This window comes from Myotis yumanensis, unplaced genomic scaffold, assembly GCF_028538775.1.
Source record: "Myotis yumanensis isolate MYYU_CA2020_CCGP unplaced genomic scaffold, mMyoYum1.0.hap1 SCAF_11, whole genome shotgun sequence".
Taxonomy (NCBI): Eukaryota; Metazoa; Chordata; class Mammalia; order Chiroptera; family Vespertilionidae; genus Myotis; species Myotis yumanensis.
In genome coordinates, this window is record NW_027223762.1 from 22,035,775 (window position 1) to 22,056,196 (window position 20,422).

The following is a 20,422-nucleotide window of genomic DNA, read 5'->3' on the forward strand; positions in this document are numbered from 1 at the left end:
GAAGCCTGTAACACTTTGGTTTGTGGGCCAATGCTTTAACCACTGAGCAACACTGGCCAGGGCTGCAAAGCACATTCTTTGGCTTACAAGGTAAACTATAATGCTATGACATTATTCTGAAATCATGTTGAAATCTACACATCTAAGTAAGTGATCACCTTGGTTGGTAATATACTTAACTGTTGTTCAAATGGCCTTTGAAAACAATTTATGAAACACACGAGAATAGTTTTCATTATTTTAAGCTCACAAGTTTATTTTTACCTAAACAGTGCTATCCCTCTTAATCACCATTGTATTTGACATTTGGTTAGTTCTAAAAATCTAATTCATCCTCAAAGGAGGACAATTTGTTCTACTGTTTTGTGGATGTATTATATGAATACATGCATTCATAGAGATAGACATAGATACATACACATACATCCTGTGGTTTATGAGGGTAATTCCCAAAGGACCAGACAAAAGCAGTACTTGTCCAACAGGAATATAATATGAGGCATATATGTCATTTTAATTTTCTAGTAGCCACATTTTTAAAAGCAGAAAGAAACAAGTGAAATTAATTTTAATAATACATTTGATTTAATCCAATATATAAAAAAATATCATTCTGACTCATAATCAGTGAAAAACCAATGAGAAATTTAACACTTTTTTTTTCATACTAGGTCTTTGAAATTTGGTGTTTAATTTTATTCTTATAGAACATCTCAATTTGGATCAGCCACATCCCAAATGCTCAGGAGCCACATGTGGCCAGTGTCTGCCATATTGGACAGTACAGGATAAAGTATTTAGAGCTATGGTGTCATACTAGGATAAGAGTTTGGAGGAAAAGAAGATTCAAAATGGCCAAAGTCAGGGGCGCGGAGACGCCGCCATCGCTATTTCCTCCACGCTGGCGACTCCCTGTGACCCCGCCCTACCCTCAGGGCTGTGCCAGAGGCACAAGAGGGAATGACTGTGCTTTTACAAACTCTCAAATCCACTGAGCTGGTTCGGGCGGGTCTCTGAGGCCCCAGGCCCCAAGGCGAGAGACCGAACGGCCTTCCTGCGGTCAGAAAGCAAGGGAGGCTCTGGCGCTCGGCTGCTCGCCGGCACTGGGGGACGCAAAGTCCTGGAGTCCTGGATAGGCAAGGGGCCGCTGAGTCTCCGCCCCGGCGACTCCCTGTGACCCTGCCCTACGCAATTTACATTCCCATCTGGGCTGTGCCAGACTCACAAGTAGAAACGCCTTTGCTTCTGCAAACTTTCAAATCCACTGAGCTGGTTCAGGCGGGATCATGAGGCACCAGACCCTACGGGGAGAGGCAGCACGGCCTTGCAGCCATCAGAAAGCGAGGGAGACTCTGTTGCACAGCTGCTCGCCGGCACTGGGGGACACAAAGCCCTGGCAGAGATTCAAGGGGCCGCGGAGACTCAGCCAGTGCTATTTGCTCTGCCATGGCGACTCCCTGAGACTCAGCCCTAATCAATTTACATCCCCATCCAAGCTGTGCCAGGTGCACAAAAAGACCCACCTGCGCTTTTGCAGCCTATCCCAACAAATTGCAGACTTCAACTGCTCGCAGCCATGGGAGACACACTCAAGAAGCAGACCCAGGAGAACCAGGATGGCGGCATAAGGAAGAGACCTGTGCGTGCTACCTCACACAACAACATCGAAACTACCAAATATCAGACAAACACCTATCATACAGAACCATGGGAAAGTTGGCCCAGTGGAAGCTCTACAACTGGAAGGAGAGAAAGAACATTGAGACTGAGTAGGATGTGACACCAAGTACAGAGCGCAACCCAACAAACTGCAGATTTCAACTCCTCGCATAGAAAGAAGCGCATTGAGACTGAGTAGGATGTGCAGAGGCACCAAGTACAGAGCCCATCCCAGCAGGCTGCAGATTTCAGCCCCTTGCATCTGGGAGGGACGCAATCAGGGGGCAGAGTCGGGTCCGAGGCCGGCCAGGGCTGGGCCTGACTCGGCCGGCACTGTGGAACTGCTGTACCAGCAAGCGCACAAACATGCCCACTGGTCCCAGTCTCTTGTGGGGCGCTGGGGGACAGCAGACAGGCAGTCTGTGCACTTGGTGGAGGGCAGGAGTGCTGGATGTTCAACCACCAGGAACGCCTGGAAATTTTGTCTGGTGGGGAGCCGCCGGCAGGGGACAGAGGGCCAAACTTCCTGTTTCCCCGGTAAGGCTGGGATGGCCCCGGTGAGGTCGGGATGGCCCCGGTGAGGTTGAAACGGCCCCGGTGTGGTAGGGACAACCCCGGTGAGGTTGAAACGGCCCCCGTGAGGTAGGGACAACCCCGGTCAGGTTGAAACGGCCCCCGTGAGGTAGGGACGACCCCGGTCAGGTCGAAACGGCCCCGGTGTGGTAGGGACGACCCCGGTGAGGTTGAAACAGCCCCCGTGAGGTAGGGACGACCCCAGTCAGGTCAAAACGGCCCCGGTGTGGTAGGGACGACCCCGGTGAGGTTGAAACGGCCCCCATGAGGTAGGGACGACCCTGGTCAGGTCGAAACGGCCCCGGTGTGGTAGGGACAACCCCGGTCAGGTTGAAACAGCCCCCGTGAGGTAGGGACGACCCCGGTGAGGTCGAAACGGCCCCCGTGAGGTAGGGACGACCCTGGTCAGGTCGAAACGGCCCCGGTGTGGTAGGGACAACCCCGGTCAGGTTGAAACGGCCCCCGTGAGGTAGGGACGACCCCGGTGAGGTTGAAACGGCCCCCGTGAGGTAGGGACGACCCCAGTCAGGTCGAAACGGCCCCGGTGTGGTAGGGACAACCCCGGTGAGGTTGAAACGGCCCCGGTGTGGTAGGGACAACCCCGGTGAGGTTGAAACAGCCCCCGTGAGGTAGGGACGACCCCGGTGAGGTTGAAACGGCCCCCGTGAGGTAGGGACGACCCCAGTCAGGTCGAAACGGCCCCGGTGTGGTAGGGACAACCCCGGTCAGGTTGAAACAGCCCCGGTGTGGTAGGGACAACCCCGGTGAGGTTGAAACGGCCCCGGTGTGGTAGGGACAACCCCGGTCAGGTTGAAACGGCCCCCGTGAGGTAGGGACGACCCCGGTGAGGTTGAAACGGCCCCCGTGAGGTAGGGACGACCCCAGTCAGGTTGAAACGGCCCCGGTGTGGTAGGGACAACCCCGGTCAGGTTGAAACAGCCCCGGTGTGGTAGGGACAACCCCGGTCAGGTTGAAACGGCCCCGGTGTGGTAGGGACAACCCCGGTCAGGTTGAAACGGCCCCTGTGAGGTAGGGACGACCCCGGTGAGGTTGAAACGGCCCCCGTGAGGTAGGGACGGCCCCGGTGAGGTTGAAACGACCCTGGTGAGGCTCAGACGGCCCTGGTGAGGTTGAGACTACTCCAGTGAGGTTGGGACAAATAAAGGGGACCAGTATGGACTGATGAACAGGGGTAGATACAGAAGCAGAGCAACATTGAACAGAATGTTAAACTACAGTGGGAAGCCTGGGGAGGGTTGGGGGGGGGGGATTAAGAGACCAACTGAAGGACTTATATGCATGCATATAAGATTAACCAATGGACACAAGACACGGGGCGGGGGGGGGGGGGGCGGGGGGTAGGGGCCGGGGAAATGTCAAGGGGGGGAAAAAAGGAGACATATGTAATACTCTTTGTAATACTTTAAGAAATAAAAATTATTAAAATATAAAAAAAAAAAAAAATGGCCAAAGTCATCTTTATGGAGGAGCTAAAGGACAGGAACTTACAGAAGAGAGAGGAAATTTTACAACATTCAAGGGTTAATCCTTCTAGACAAGAAATAATGGTACTACGTCAAGAAAAACTTAGTTCAAATAAACTAATAACTACAGTCAACCACACAACTCTGATAGGATCCCACTGATTGGACTTATGAATAATAAGCAACTCTTTCATGGCCAAGGCCCTTTAGACACTAAGCAGAGAAGTATTATAAAGCTACGTGGAATCTGGAATTGAAATACAAAAATGTTGGAAACCCAAAACAACTTACATCTGGTAACATCTGGTTTATAATCTCTGGACCCCAGTTAGCTCAAGAGTAAAATAAAGTGGACACAACCCTGAGGTGTCTTATAGCCAGGGTGACCTATAATTTATTGCGCAAACCTGGACACTTTCAAGAGTAAAGGGGGCACTATTAATAATTACGCTGGGACGAGAGGCATAAAGGAGGACTGTTTTACAGCCATAAAACTATATGATCCCATTCTACCAAACGGACACAACAGCTACCCCTGTGCAGGGATGTGGAGCTGATGAAAGTCCAGGCATGTTCTTATTACCTCTGCATGGCCAGGGCGGCTTTGTGGGCTAATATGCATTGATCCGGGTGAGGCGGTTTCGCACCTCCCCCTCAAAGCATTTTAACTTGGTTTGAATTTGGGAGCAGGGTTCCATCTGGACAGAGCTGGACTCTGACAGCCTGAATATATTTACTGAAGACAACAAATCATTGACAGACTAAATTTAACAGAGGAAAGGCCTGGCCTGCTTGTACTCAGAGTCTGACTCTGTAATTGTAGCCTCCTTCAGACAGGCCTAATCAATTAGAAGAGGCTGATTTTAACCAGTTGCAGGCTCATTACCCTGCATTCCAGTTTGTGTTGACGAAAATCAGTTTCAGTCTGTGGCCTGGAACTCATGTACAGCACTTCCTGCGGCCTCTTATATAAACATTTCAAAAAAAATTTTATTTGGAGTTGCCCTTCTCCCTTTTAAGAAAACCACTTTGTGAATCATGATTAAAATAGAACAATTGTATGTGGATCTGGGACCCATACCAGGAGACATATATGACCCGGGAACACATATAAAGTCAGAGCTTGAGGTAGCGAGGGGTGGATTTGAGACAGTCTCAAATATCCAGGCTCCAACATTAAATGAGTCCAGCTCAGTTATCTCCACAAATGGAACAGAAAGAACTCTTATTGAAAATGATGACCTTTCATCATGGGGAAAGAGTACCTGAGAACTCTCCACTATTTTTTTAACTTCTTTGTGAACCTTAAATTATTTTAAAATAAAAGGTATAAAAAGGAGGGGGGGGGGGGGGGATGAAAAAAAAAATGATGACCTTTCAAAGGAAATGCATGAAATAAGAAAAAGCCAAGGTCTTAGAAACACAGAGGGTATCTGAGTAGATTCCACACTCTTCCCTGAAAGACCAAATAGAAAGTAAACAGCAAACTTCCAACTAAACAAGGACACGTTTCCTTGAGAAGCTTCTATGAGGGAACCATATGACACTATGTTTAATTTCGATGTGTGGTTTAGTCTTAACAAAAGTAGAAGGTGGGGGAGTGTGTGGAAGAGTCACTCAAAACCCCACCTACATTTCAAAGACCTGTAACCATTCCAAAATATGATATAACTATGAATCATACCTGGCTGGTTGCCTTTTGTGGGTTTGTCAAGGCAGCGAGTCAACAGGAAGAGGATATCAATATACACAGCTCTGGTCACCAAACATGGATTTTGCCTAGAAAGGTAAAGAATAGAAAATAAATTGTTATTTTCTCTCCCTGAGGCCTAGGTCACAGAAAAGAGAAAAAATGGTATTTTTCTACCAGGCATGTCATGAGGCTTAGGGAGTTACAGCAAATGTTAGAAAAGAACAGATAATCACCAATGGTGAGAACACATCAGTAAGTCAAGTGGGAAACAGAAATCCTAAAGCATGTGGTGGAGGTCGGGCCTAGGTGTGTATAAAACAGGTAACACTTTACGCTCTGGCTACAAGTAAAATAAACCGAAAACAAACAAAAACCAATGCTGTCTCTCAGTTATTTGAAAACAAGGTGTGGTGGTGGGGAGGACCATATTCTATTATTTTCTTCTTAATGAACAAATCTAGGGGGAAAACCATTGGTTATGAAGATCACTGGTGTAGCATTTTGGAGAAGGAAAACTGCACTCACATATGACAAACCATATCTATGGACTTAAGGTAACCAGCTGAAAAACAAACACATGAAAGCATTAACAAACACCGGAGCAGACATTCCTAATACATGGAATATTTTCTTCTCTCAATAAATGGAGCAGTTCATTGTACAATATTACCCACAGGCTGGAACAAGTGAGTGGACTCGGATGTAGGGATCTAGATACAAAAGGAAGAATGGAGTCTTTCTTTTGAGAACGGCACTGCCCTGGCCAGGTAGCTCAGTTGGTTAGAGCATTGTCCCGGTTGTGGGCACATACAAGAATCAATCAATGAATGCATAAATAAATGGAACAACAGATCAATGTTTCTCTGTAAAAATAATCAACCAATTAAAAAAAAAAAATCGGCACTGAAGGTCCCTGGCTCTGAGCCTCAGTTCATCCTGACCAGGAAAAGGGCCCAAAGCTCTTCAGTGTACTAATAATTCGGCACAAGTAGTAAAATCAGTAGGGACAGATCTGGGTTTGAGTCCTGGCTTTGCCATTTATCTCTGTGACCTGAATCAGACTCCTGACCTGTACAATGGGAAACCTAGTCACCTCTGTGAGTTACTGTGAGTATTTGGTGTGGCAGAGCAAACTGGAATGCCCACCTTGGTACCCATGGCAGATGCCCCCTAAGCGTTCATTCCCTGCCCTTCTCTGCTTCTAACATGAGACTGGGGAATGGCACAAGTGTTCTGCCTAGTGGATTTCCATTTACTGATTCCTAAACCTTTCTTCTCATTCCCTGTGAGTAAGTTTACCATTTCCCCGAAGTTTATTCCCACTCTGACCTGAACTGCCCATATCCTAGGGCTGCCATATGTTCTAGCATGAAAAGCAATCAGATACTTTTGATTTAAAACAAAACGGTCTTTTTTTCAGTTTCTCTGTTGCTGACCTGCCTCATTTCTGTCTCACTGACTTGCTTCACCAACATTATCTACTCGCTCCCTGGCTCCTACCCTGCCATCACTCCTAGTTATATGTATACTTCATGTTTGGCCTAATTTCATACCTGCATCTCATTATTTTTTAAAAAATAGTTTTAAAAAATAGGTAACACCACATGCGCATGGTATAAAAATAATTCAAACAGTATAAAAGGACATAGTGTGAAAACTAAGTTCCTTTTTCCATGCCCCCACCGTCTACCCATAATCTGTTCCCTAAGGCACCCATTATTACTACTTAGTATATCCTTCCAGGAACATTCTGTTCATTTACAAGCATCTATCTAGAGCTACCCACTTGTTTATTTTTACATAAATAGTGGTTTACTATGTATAGTAAGCCCTAACTTAACACTGTCAATAGGTTCTGTGACTTCAAGTGAAAGGACGTTTAACAAAACCAATCTGACCACAGCCTAATTGATATAAACAAGAGTTAAGTTCCTACATCTAGTCAACGTTATAACATGATGACATTGAAGGAAACAATGGTATTTGAGGACCTGCTGTACTAACTTCTGAGCTTACTTCTTTTCACTAATATATTTTGGATATCATTCTATTAAAAACATAGAGATCTGCCTCATTTAAAAAAAAATGGCTGTAAACAGCTCCATTTCATGGATGTGCCAATCCCCCATTGAAACAATTCAGACTGTGTAAGATACTTTGCTGAAAACAATGCTGCAATAAATGTACATGTACATCAGTTTTGTGTGTATAAGAGGAGAAACTCCTAGAAGCTGAATTGTGGGATCAAAATATTTTCACATTTAAAAATTTTTGATTGATTTTGACAAGGTGCTCTCCAAAGAGTCTGTACCAATTTACACTTTCACCAACAGTGTGTAAGAATTCTAGTTTCCCCACAACCTGCCAACATGGTGCATTATTAAACTCTGACTTTTGCCAAGATGATAAAAGAAAAATAATATCACATTGTTTTAAACTGCAATTATTTTATTATTAGAGGCCTAGTGCACGAAATTCGTGCACAGGTAGAGTCTCTAGGCCTAACCGGCAATCAGGGCCGATCAGGTTCCCCTCCTCCTGGCCTCCCTGCTTCCTCTTTCCCTCGCTCCCTCAGCGCCCCACCGCCACCGCTGGTCGCCCACCATGCTCCACACCGGCTCCTGGTGGTCAGCACATGTCATAGTGAGCAGTTGAACTCCCGAGGAGACAATTTGCATATCAGCCTTTTATTATATAGGATAAGTGAGGCTGAATGTCACTTTACATGCTTTTCAAAAAAGATACTTGAAGTTCTTTTTCTGTGAACTGTATTCAAATTCCATGTATACTATATTGTTGGTCTTTTCCTTATTGATTTGTAGGAACTCTTTGTATATTAAGAAAATCTTTGTCACATGTTACAAATATGTTTTTGCAGTTTATCACTTGTCTTTTAACTTTACTTATAATTTTATTTTACAATTCAAGAATATTTAGTTTTATGCAGTCAAATACATTAATTTTTAAACTTATGTCTCCTGAGTTTTATGTCAAGCTTACAAACTCTAACACTTCTCCAAAATTTTATATAAATTTCCCCCCATATTTTCTTCTAGTACCTTGCAGTTCCATTTTGTTATTCTTTAATACTTTTTATCTATTTGAATTTTTTACCCCTAATCCTTCTCCTACTTTTTATCTCTACCTAGTTTCCCCCAGGTCTCTCAATCATGACTTCCTATCCTTATTCTTCCACCCACTATGAAAAGCCCACAGTCTATGAAAACTTCTTTAATGATATCATTTGCAATTCTAGCATTTCCACTGTTTAACAGGTAGGACTTTCCCTACCAAAGAAAGGGCTACTCAGAAAGAAAGGGAGAAAACCCCTGCAGGGGTTAGTGAGTCATCAGATGTCTAGCACAGGGCGAGGAGATGGCCTGCAGAGAGCAAATGAAATGCCTCCTGAGCCTCCAGCTTTAAGCGAGGTGCTGGGGGAGATGCACGTGAGATAATTTCTGACCTCAGAGACTGTTGTCTAGTTATACGGAGACAACTATAAAGTCAAACTTTGGGAGAGGACATAAGGAGTTAAGAGCAAGAACAAATCAGGGTGGACTGGAGAAATGAAAAGGGTCTATGAAGATGTAACTCCAGCTGGGCCCTGAAAGATGGGGAGAATTTAGACAAAGTTGACAAGGAAGGTTATGTTGAGAGGGGGCAATAGATGTGGGAAGGCATTAGTCTGGCTTAGTTGGGGACCTGGGAGACCAGAGTGGCAAATGAGAAGATGTGTTGAGAAGGAGGGAACAAGAGCAAGGCAAGCCAGGCTTTCAGAAGGTGGGATACTTTGTGTTGGCTGGATGCTTCTCATGGAAAAACATACTTTCTGCTCCCATGTGGCCTCACAGGCAAAGCTTCGCACCTGGATGTTCTTCTGTCTATGGAACCACGAAGGGAAGTGTTGGGGGAACCGGTTTGATTTTCAAATCTGATGAGGAGCTTAGCTTCCAGGAGATTTTTAGTGAAGTTAATATATTTTTTTAAAATTTTCTAAGTGAGTAGAGGAAGGTTTGGCAATCTTTAAAGCCCACTGCCAGGCTAAAGTGTTCTGCATCTTCTCAGGACCTGGCACAGGCTGGCGACCTTGGGACTCTTCAGGGACAGTTCTGACCGCTCCCATAGCTGTGAAGCTCTGGCCATCTGAGGTAGTCACCGAGATCATGGGAGGCTCCCTCTAATGCTGCTGCTTTCGATTCCAGGGAACAGAGAGGATCTGGGCCACATAGGAGCCCATCCATGGCTTCTCCTCCGAGACTGACTCAGAAAGAAATCCTGGCGCGCAGCCACCGCGCATGGCTCCAACCTGGAGCCCCGCCACGGTCACAACCACAGCCACATAACATCCCCGTCTGGAGTCAGTGTTGGGCTTCACTCTGAACTGGCTTCTAAGTCAGGAAAATAATTTTTTTCTCCCTCTTTTTCTCACTCTTCCTTGGTGTTTGTTCTGACTTGGAAATGGTACACTGTGAGTTCAGGGTGAGCCAGAGGTTTGTTCTCGGTCTGTCAAGCCACTTTGATGATGGGAATAAAATCCTGGGAAGAGCAAGCCAGCTGGACAGGAAACCAAGCCACAGGGTTTTGGTGGGCTTGGGGCTTTTTTCTACCCCCAAATGGAAAAACCCTGGCATGGGGCATGGTATAGTGAAGATTTAGTGTTTTAAAAAAAGCTGAAGTGGTCTGGGTCTAACAGATGGGCTGAAAAATAGCATAACAGTGGCTTTAGAAGGAGTAGCAGGAATCAGGTACTATGAGGACTGAGTTTAGATATCTAAAATGAAACAAAGGGCCTGTTAAGAAACTTGCTTTCTTCCACTTTTTTTTTTTTTTAATCATTTGTCTCCTGACAAAATTCTGCCCGAGAACCTGATTAATATGTTTCTGCCTTGGGAAATCTCTGAACTTCATTAAACCTCCTGCCCTCTCTCCTGGATGTTGGGGGGAGGCAGAAGGCAGGGCAGAGAGCAGGGCTTCCCAGACACGTCCACAATGGTCCTAGTGTCTGGGGGACAGCAGGAGCTCTTGGGAAGTCTGTGATAAATTATTCACTTCTCCTGTCCCTTCCGGAATCCCAGTGGCTGCAGAGCTTTCTAACTGAGGACCATTCATTCAGAAAACATTTACTAAGAGGAGACTAAGAGCCAGGAATACTGCCAGTGTTTGGAAACATGAAGATGAAATGAATCAGTGACACCGTCACTGCCCTCAAGGAACTTAGAGTCCTGAATAGTGTTTTTCAAACTGTAGGTTATGGTCCATTTTGCTGATTATGAAATCAACTAGTGGGTAGTGACCAGCATAAGAGACAGAAAGGAAAGGAGGGAAGGGGAGGGAGGAAGAAAGAGGAAGGAGAGAGCAAACTAGGGAAGGTAGGAAGGAAAAAATATAACCAGAGTGGATCAAACTAATAAAGGAATTGTTTCCTTCACTTGTAAAGTCCTTACCCAGAATGAATTTTTAATAAATTTACATATAAGATGTAAATAATTTATGAAAAGCAATTAATTTTAAGTAAAAATACTGATTGATTTGTTCTAACTTCTTTATTTTTCTTTTCCAGGTAATAAGCCACTCTACATTATACTGAATGGTACCTATAGGGTTATGCTTGGTATCCAAAATGATGATGGATGTGTTGAAAGAGAACATTCCTGAAATTAAATATGCTAAATCTTGAGTAAATTCCCTTTTTACTGCATTTTTTTTTACTGTTTTTAGACTTACATAAACATTGAAATTTCAAACTGCAAAATTTCATGTGTGTATATACATATTCATATATCCACACAGCACATAGATACACATTAGGTCACATGTAAGATGTATTTTTTTGTTGTGAATGGCCATCAGAAAAACTTGAAAGCCACTAGTTTGGTGGGAGGAAAATACAACCAACCCATCATAGAGTGTGATGGGTGCCCCAAAGGATGGTTGACAGAGTGAAATTAAAGATGGTGGAAGAGGAACTGTTTGGTGTACCTGGGTGAGTCAGGAAGTGACTTGGCAGAGAGCTGGAGAAGGAGGGAGTATCTGCAGAGTGACCACAACAGAGGAAGCACATGTCTCCAAAGACTAGGGCACATGGCATATTTGGAGAATAACAAGAAGTGCCAAGGGGAAGGACAGCAGAAAATGACAGAGGATGAGTAAAATGCCCCAAACAGGAGAGCTTAGGAGTGACCTCTAAGAGCTCCAAAAACTCCAAGGGGGTGAAGTCCCCAGTGGGACCCCCTCAGTCCAATTCACATTGGAGAGCTGGGATCCCCACTCACTACTGTGAAGCTTGATGGGGTCCCTGGAAGGGACAGACTAAACTCTTCCAGAAGAATGCACTGCCCCCGTCCGGCTGCTCGTGTCTGTTAAGGTCACTAAACCAAGTGACCACACCTGGACTTCCACAGAGGCAGGGTCTGAGGTCATTCCAGTCCCCAGGGAACTAGAATCCTGATTAGACTCATGGCTTAACTTTATTAACCTAGAAACACTGACTGCGCACCATGAGGGATATCCTACTTGGGACAGAAAAGAAGGGAGAGGACAAAGTTCTGGCTTTGCAAAGTGTATGGTCTCTCTCTCTCTCTCTCTCTCTCGTGTGTGTGTGTGTGTGTGTGTGTGTGGTGTGTGTGTGTGTGTGTGTGTGTGTTTGTGTAGGGTGTATGTGGAGAAAAACAAAATACACAAAAACCACCAGAGGGAATGTCATTAGGGAGGGGTTTAGAGACAGGAGAGGATGTGGCCAGTGAAAGGAAAGAAGGGATTCCAGCAGGAGAGTTATCAAGAGCCAAATTTCACAGGTGGGGGTGTGCCACATGCAGGGAAGAATGATGACCAGAAAATCAAACAGGTGCAGCTGCCAAGACTGATGGCTTAGAATGACCCTGGGTCTCGAGTCTAGCAGGGGCTCATCACAGCCCATCGCAGGCTCATCCTCTAGTCTCAGCTCTACACAGGCCCACTCCTACTCACATCTCCTCTGTTCTCAACTAAAATGGGCAAAAAGCATGGCAGCTTCTCACCACAGAGCCAGCAGTGGAGTTACTGAAACTATGTTCTGGGGACCAGCCCCGGCCTGAAACAGGCTGGCAAGAAGAGAACCAGAAGAAGAGAGGGAAAGTGGGTGGGCAATAGGAGAGAGAAGGCAGATGAGAAGTGGAGGGAGGGAAAGAGAAAAAGAATGATTGAGGGAAAGTGGTAGTAGAGGGAGAGGGAAAGACAGTCTATACAGGCTCCCATGAACCCCGCCACTTGACAATGTCCAGCCACCATTTCCTTTATTTAAAACTCAGTCAAGCCCTGTTGGCATGGCTCAGTGGTTGAGCATCGACTTCTGAGCCGGGAGGTCATGGTTCAATTCCCGGTCGGGGCACATGCCTGGGTTGTGGGCTTGATCACCAGTATGTGGTGTGCGGGAGGCAGCCAATCAATGATTCTCTCTTATCATTGATGTTTCTATCTCTGTCTCCCTCTCCGAAATCAATTAAAAATACACACACACACACACACACACACACACACCCACACAAAACTCAGCCATGCCTGTCCTCTAGGAAACAGCCTCCGAGGGCATTCTGAATGGCTGACTTGACTGAGGACATTGTGCTGACTACTCACTACTTCCTCTGGTCTCCCAAGATCCCGCTGCCATCTCTGTAGTGTAGGCAGCTCAGGTCTCTGCAGTGGTAGCTGTTCACAAGCCAGACGCTGCCTCTCCTTCCATTTGGTTATAAAAGGAAGAGCTGCTGTGGTTAGGAGCCAGGAGGTACGTCTTTGATGCAGGCCACATTCAGTCGTATAAATGTGGAAGTGTAAACTACACAAAGAGAACCCCTCTGTCCCTTCTGATTTCCATTTTTACCACAGCCCCCAGCCAAGCAACAATCATATGGCATTCTTAGAGAAACAATAGGGGATTTGTTTAAACCGAGATGCCAAATGGTCATGAATTGCAGAATATATATTTTTAAACAAGTTATTTTCCCCCACTGTAACATCCAGAATTTAGATCTGCACACGGGGCCAGCTGGCAGTGGCATGCCGGGCCTGGCTGGCTACCCGGGTCTGCTCGTTTACCTTGCCCTCCCTGGGGCGGGGGGATGGCAAAGCTGCATTTGTAGGTTATGCTCCAACTTCCACCCAGCCTTTCTTGGTCTGAAGCTTTCCAAGTGTTTATACTCGTAACCCACATGTATAAGCTGCCCTGGAGCCCTCCTACTTGGATTTTCCTTTTAAAGTGAAGCCATGTTCGTGCCCTGTTCTGGTGGTTGACCAACTTACAGGGAATTCTTACTGAGCTGCCATGCACAAAGCAAGAAACATGAGCTGTGAGTCTGTCCAGGAAGGAACCCAATGTCCCAGCCATGCACTAGGGAGCACCAGTGGCTTCCCCGGGGAAAAGCAGCGTTTATTCCTGGGGGAGGGAGTCTGGAAACAGAGGGCCTTAACCACGTTACCAGTGTCCCGGGTCCCCCTCAGCCTGGCCCAGGCAGCCTGCAGGAGGTACTGCTTGGGTCTGGGTTGAAGTCACAGCCACTCTGTTTCCCTGGGAATGCCACTGCCCATGAGGAGCCCACAACCTCAATGCCCAGATTTTGCCTTTCCCTCCAGTTGGGGTCACCTGCTTTTTCTGAGGGCCCCCAGGGAGCCTCCCACACCCTAGAGGCCTCATATTTTTCCATCATTCTATGGGGCATCTTTTTCTCATTAATGTACTAACACTCAAGTATGTGCAGAGAATGAGGAAAAAGAGACCTTGTGTGGGACTTGGGATTTGTTCAAAGCCTGGGGAAACCTTTTTAGAGGGTGTGTGTTTTTTATTCCTTTTATGAGAGATGCATGTTTCCCCCCCTCTGTGACTTGTTTAAAAGTTAAGTTTAATATGCTGCCAGAGAAATTGCTGGTTAATAACTTAATAAGCTATGTGCTAGGAATTATGGGAGAAAAGTAGTATCCAAGAGAACTTTTATTGTACAGTTTGGGGCTTGGAGGATATATAGCTTCAGTTATTATATAAAATGCTAACAGAAGTCCCCTTTCTTTTCAAACCTTACTTTCTCCCCAGGATTATAAAAAAGATAAATAAGTGAGGTTAATGAAAACTTCTAGAACCTGCATGAGAAGGTGAGAATTTCTTTTTTTAATCCTCACCCAAGGATATGTTTCCATCGCTTTGTAGAGAGAGACGAATTGGGGAGGGGAGGCAGAGAGAAACATCATGTGAAAGAGAAACATTGATCGGTTGCCTCTGGTACACGCCCCAACTGGGGATCAAGCCTGCAACCTAGGTATGTGCCCTGACCAGGAATTGAACCCACAACCTTTTGGTGTATGGGATGATGCTTCAACCAACTGAGCCACCCAGCCAGGGCAAAAGGTGAGAATTTCAAACAGCATAGTCAACAGAACTGTGCTAATGTGAACCCGGCAAAGTATACACTTGGACATTAGCCCTGGCCATAAGAGTAATAATGATAAAATAACATCAACTTCACTTTATTAAAAGTTTTATCTTCAAAAAAGATTCCTGTTTTATCTTTGTAAGAAGAAAAATATTATTAAAGGGCATTATTATTCCTATTTTTACAAAGCCACAAAGTAGCTCACACAGCTCAAGTGACCTACCCAAAATCAGGGCAACAACCAAGAATAGCATCAAGGCTTTCCAGACAAATTGTATCTGCGTGTCCCAAACACAATCAGATGAAAAGTGAGACACTGTGCCAAACAAGTGTATTTTGGTTTGCGGCCTCATGCTCCAGTGTTATGTCCTGGTAGCCAGGCTGGTGAAGGGCAAGGCTCCGAGCACAGCTGCTTCTGTGAGATCAACACAAGGGCCTATTTTCAACATGGCCGATTATATTGATAAAGATTTAATTATTTGACCATAGATATTTCCATGTCTAGCTCTTTTATACTTTCATACCCATTACTCACTATGTCCCTCTCTGCCCTCATTTATTTCACACTGTCATTTTAGAGCATCTCACTTGACAGATAAAAACTGAGCCCCCCGCCCCGACCCCAAATTACAGGCCACACATCACTGGTTAAGTAGTTGAGCCGGGACCAGAACCCAGACCTGCTAACCTTGAGTGTACTCTGCCTCTCCTCAAATTCAGAAGGTGCGTTCACAGGCTAGAGGCTTTCCCACCCACTGAGTGCCTCTCCAAGTGACCCTCCCTGTAGTCGCCCAGGAGCAGAGGACCTTGGGCTGATGAGGGTCCCTTCTGGTTCAGGGATGGAGACCTGGAAGAAGCTCCTGAAGTTGCGTGGGCCAGTCCTTTGGCCAAGGAAGTCTGGGCATTACTAGCAGGAGGACAGCAGGCTTTGGAGGGTCTCTCTCAAAGCCACTCCTTTGGCCCATTCACATAACACCAGCCCACACGCCCGACACAAGCCTCCTGGAGGCAGCCTGAAGCCTGGCCATGCAGAACAAATGTACCAAGGCTGAGTCAGCTCATAAGAGGGCGGGGAAGCAGGAGGCCAAATGAGGTCTACAGAAGCCCTCCTGCCATGTCTGGGTGTTACCTGAAACCTGCACTCAGAGTTACTGACTTCAGTTAAAGGTACGGTCTCCAAAAGACCACTACTGAAAAAACAAGTGTATGACCCAGGAGACTGAATTTATTTACATATTAGGACTTAGTAACATGTTAGCATGATTTGTTGGTCAGATCAAGCAGCAGCCAGCCAGATGAGAGTGGCAAGGTCTAGCGCAGTGGTCGCAAACCGGTGGTCCGCAGACCATTGGTGGTCTGTGAGGTCCGAAAGGTTGGCGACCGCTGGTCTAGAGCATGGGTAGCTGCCCAGGGAGGGCAGCTCTAGGGAGAGGGCCTTGGGCAGCCCAAGGCATGGGTTGCAGAATTTTCTATGAGGATGATCACCCTGCATGGAGGAAGAAAGTGGATCAAGAGGCAAAAAGTAAATGTGCTATTTACATCCCTAACTTGGGCCATCTCCAGGGCCAGCCACATCTGATAAGTAGGAAGAAATCACCTGCCCCCTGTGTTTATTTCCTCATCTACAAATACTGGTTTGGATTAGATCCTTGTTTTGAAATAGGGAGTCAGAGTCTCTTTTGGGGCTACCAATGGCCCCCCTCCCAGCCTGCACATTTCCCATCTCTTCTATCTTCAATATCTTGAACTTTCCCTTAAGCTTCTGTTTGAAGAAAGGATTCCACTGGATTAGATGACCTCTGCATTCCCTTTCCTGCTAAAAATTCTGTGGTTCTAGGGTTCTCTTAGCAATTTTGAGAAGATGTATCAAGCAGCATCTCTATTCCCATTACCTGCTGTCCAGGTAGGCAACAGGGGTTTCCAGGTTTCCCTGTTAGGGACTTCTGTTGACCACTAGGAAGGGCTAAAAATTCTGTTGGTCATGGGAGAGGCTGGAAAATTTTAATACACTCCTCAGGGTATCTTATGTGTATGGAGATAGCAGCCTATTTGCCAGTGTTAGCCTGAGTTTATTGATTTCCTTTAAAGTCTTGGATCAAGTCCAAATTCCTCTGGCTGACATTTAAGGCCTGCCACAACCGGTCTCTTATCAGATCTTGTACTGCTTGCCAAAACACACCATGCTTGTCTCCTTCAACTCTGTCTCCTCACTGGCCCACAGTATAGCACATGCATTCTCTACAGTATGACATCACATGTGTTGTCCACCATCTTGAAATGCTCTTTCCCACCACTTTTGGTTTTTACAAATCACACCCATGCTCTAAGAACCATCTCAAATACTACCTACCCTAGCAAGCCTTCCCTGACTATGCAAGTCCACATTCTTGTCTGAATTCTTGTGCTTATTATGTACTATGGAATTAGAACTTCTACGAGGACGTAAATGTTGGTTGTTTCACATGGATAAGCTTTCTTTTCAACTAGTTTGGAACATAACTAAACTCTGGTAATAGCGACTCCATTATATATGTTTAAAGTGGTTCCCACAAGCTGAGCACTGTACTATGATTCCTTCCTGTGTACTTGGGCAATGAGACCAGCATAATTTACTTAGCAACACAGGTTCTAGACAAGTATAACCTCACTCATTCCCCAATCTAAGAAAAGTAATCTTATCTAACAGTTGAATCTCACCAAGCCTTGAAAGACTCCTTCCTCCTCCTAGAAGACTTCCTTGATATTTCACCCGCCACAGGCTGGCTCCCATAACATACTCTGGCCTCATGCCAGCATTTAACAAATTCTTACTTATTTACAATCCATACCTGTCTTACGTATTCAGTTTTTGAAGTAGGGACAATATTCATCTCTATATTCCCCACTGTGCTTTGCTTTGTACTGTTTGTGAATATGAATTGCCTTGGATTAATTGGGAATGGCTCAATAAAGGTAACCAAGCTATTGATTTATCAAAAAAAGATGGAACATGTTACATGCTAAAGGAAAAACCTCCACTGTATTAGTTTTACATAATATTATGAAAATGTGTTGAAGACACTGTAAGCCTGTACTCCCTTAAAAGCTGGGCAATGACAACATTGCACATATCTTCCAACAGCAATACACCAATAAGCCAAGAGCTACAAGTGGAGCAAAACAGATAATTTCTGAACTAATTATCATCTCCAGATTAGGTTTGCAGATTTCTATATTCAAAAGTAGAAAGCATCAGCATTTGGGGATTGAATTCTTGATGTACAATGCATTAAAGGGTTATTTTTATGTCTTATTGCAGTGTGAAGAAAATCTGATCTTGGGCAACTTGCTCAAAGGCTCAGTTTAATATATTGACCACTTCTGACTGCTCTTAACCAACTAGTTTCCATAAGCTCAGCCTGTCAACAAGAAATACCTCATATATCCTCAAGCTTCACTTCTTCTCAAACAGCTTATTCCTTCAAGACTTGACATATTTTTTATTTTTTGAGAGAGAGAGAGAGAGAGATTGAGATTGAGATTATTCTGCCTGTGCCCCATCAGAGATCAGACCTACAACCTGGATATGTGCCCTGACAGGGAATCGATTGACCGGGAATCGACTGACCGGGAATCGAAGCTGCCACCTCTTGGTGCATGGGATGATGCTTCAACCAATTGAGCCTCATGGGCCAGGGCGAGACTTGACATATTTTTATTTATTTATTTAAAAAAAATATATATATTTTATTGATTTTTTACAGAGAGGAAGGGAGAGGGATAGAGAGTTAGAAACATCGATGAGAGAGAAACATTGATCAGCTGCTTCCTGCACACCCCCTACCGGTACATGCCCTTGACCGGAATCGAACCTGGGACCCTTCAGTCTGCAGGCCGACGCTCTATCCACTGAGCCAAACCGGTCAGGGCAAGACTTGACATATTTTTAAAAGGACTATGTAATGAAAATGTTTTTCACCTTGTCCATTGGTTTGGGCTAAAATATGCTAACTTAATGTTTCTCTCTGTTTTTAAAAAATACAAACAGGATCTCATTCCAAGATATCATGACCTTAAACATTCCTGAGAAGTCTGAAAGGGAAGCAAACAAATGTCAACAAGCTTAGGTCTAAAATACACCAACTTCATTTCTCTCATCATTCAAATATGCATGAGGCTCAAGGAGACTTTGAATGGGCTGAGTTTGAGGATTAAAGAGGGGTCCTCATGAGAATCTCCCTCTCCAATAAAATCTGGAGGGGTTGAAAGAAAAGCACTTTTAAAAAGGGAGTGGAGGGGAATACTGGGAAAACTTTTATTTTGATAAAAAAGAAAAAGAGTAAAGAAGAAACAAACCAAAAGCAAAACCCAACCCCCAGCAATGCCTGGAAACTTGCTATGTAACTAACCATCCCTGTTCAGACTTGCTTCCCTTAAAGTATTGGCAGGGACCACAAATGATAGCTTTAAAATGCCACATGATCATCTGAATATTTTAACAATCCTTCTTGACTGGATTCATTTCAATGGCATGGGAGTCACAGCAACCTGCAGCTGTGGCAAAGAACAGAGGACTCTATTTCGAGCGGAGGAGTTACAATAGAGGGACTTTTCCTTTGGGAGGGGACCAGCTCAAGAGACACGAGGGATTTGGGAAGGGCTAAGGGACAGTGGAATCAGACCTAAACCCCAGTATTTCTGCCTGGGAAGTGCAGTCTCTTGTGTGAATAAATCTGGTGGTTAGAAAATAAATGCTGTCTTCAGCTGTAAAGCAAAACAGAATCCTAAACCAGAACTTCTGCAGCTGGCCACAGACCCCCCTGGGGAAGAACTGGGATTGCCACACAAAAGCAAGCCCTAGCTTTGTCTCTATAAGCATTTTTTCCATACACATTTAAATCTACAGCCCCTCAAGGGGCAGACCACTCAGCTTAGTGGGGATCAGTAAGTAAGAGGGAAAATGGGGAGAACAGATGAGAGTATGGGTGAGAGGATGGACAGAGAAGGACATGCAGAAGTGACTGGAAGTCTATGTACTGGGGCAATGAGGAGCTCATGGAGGGAGTATCAGGAACACTGAGGGGGAAGCTGTACAGGAAAGGAGATGGATCATATAGTTAAGAATTCTTGCAAATAAGAACTTGGGGTAACAAATCAGTAGGTACAGTACAAAGATTAGGTCTTCAACAAACATTAGCTCCCTCCACCATCTCTTCCCCCGCATCAGCACTGTTTTATTCAAAAATTTATTTCCCAAGGTTGCTTACCTTGTAACCTTCGGACCTGTTCTTATAGTCCTGAGAGCCTGTTTTTCTCACCAGAATACCAGACTGTTATTTTTCAAAATGATAAATACTTACTGCATGCCAACAAAGCACTGGTTCTACCCCAGGCACTGAGGCCATTGGGATGGCTGCCCAGACAAAGGAGTATGGACTCCCTAGGAGAGCGCTGGGGTCATGCGGTCCCTCAGTGCAGGGCATCCCAGGTGGATGGGAAAGAATTCTGGGATGACCCCTTCAGTAGCCTCAGTCCTATCCTGTGGCTCCAAGCTCCAGTCACAGGCCCTTGGGAATGAGGGTGTAAAGGTAGGGAGTACTTCAAAGAGGGGGCTGAATGATCACAGTGCCTGCTACTCT

The 20,422-nt window shown here is 45.3% G+C and overlaps 1 protein-coding gene across 5 annotated transcripts in view; it reads right to left on the reverse strand.

Annotated features, from left to right (window-relative positions):
- Positions 1-20,422, reverse strand: part of THADA (THADA armadillo repeat containing) — a 293,514-nt gene that overhangs the window by 67,075 nt on the left and 206,017 nt on the right. For all 5 annotated transcript variants that reach the window (XM_070429113.1, XM_070429112.1, XM_070429111.1 and 2 more), the window contains one exon: positions 5,401-5,495. In XM_070429113.1, the coding sequence (XP_070285214.1) occupies positions 5,401-5,495 (95 nt within the window). The remainder of the gene's footprint in view (positions 1-5,400; positions 5,496-20,422) is intronic.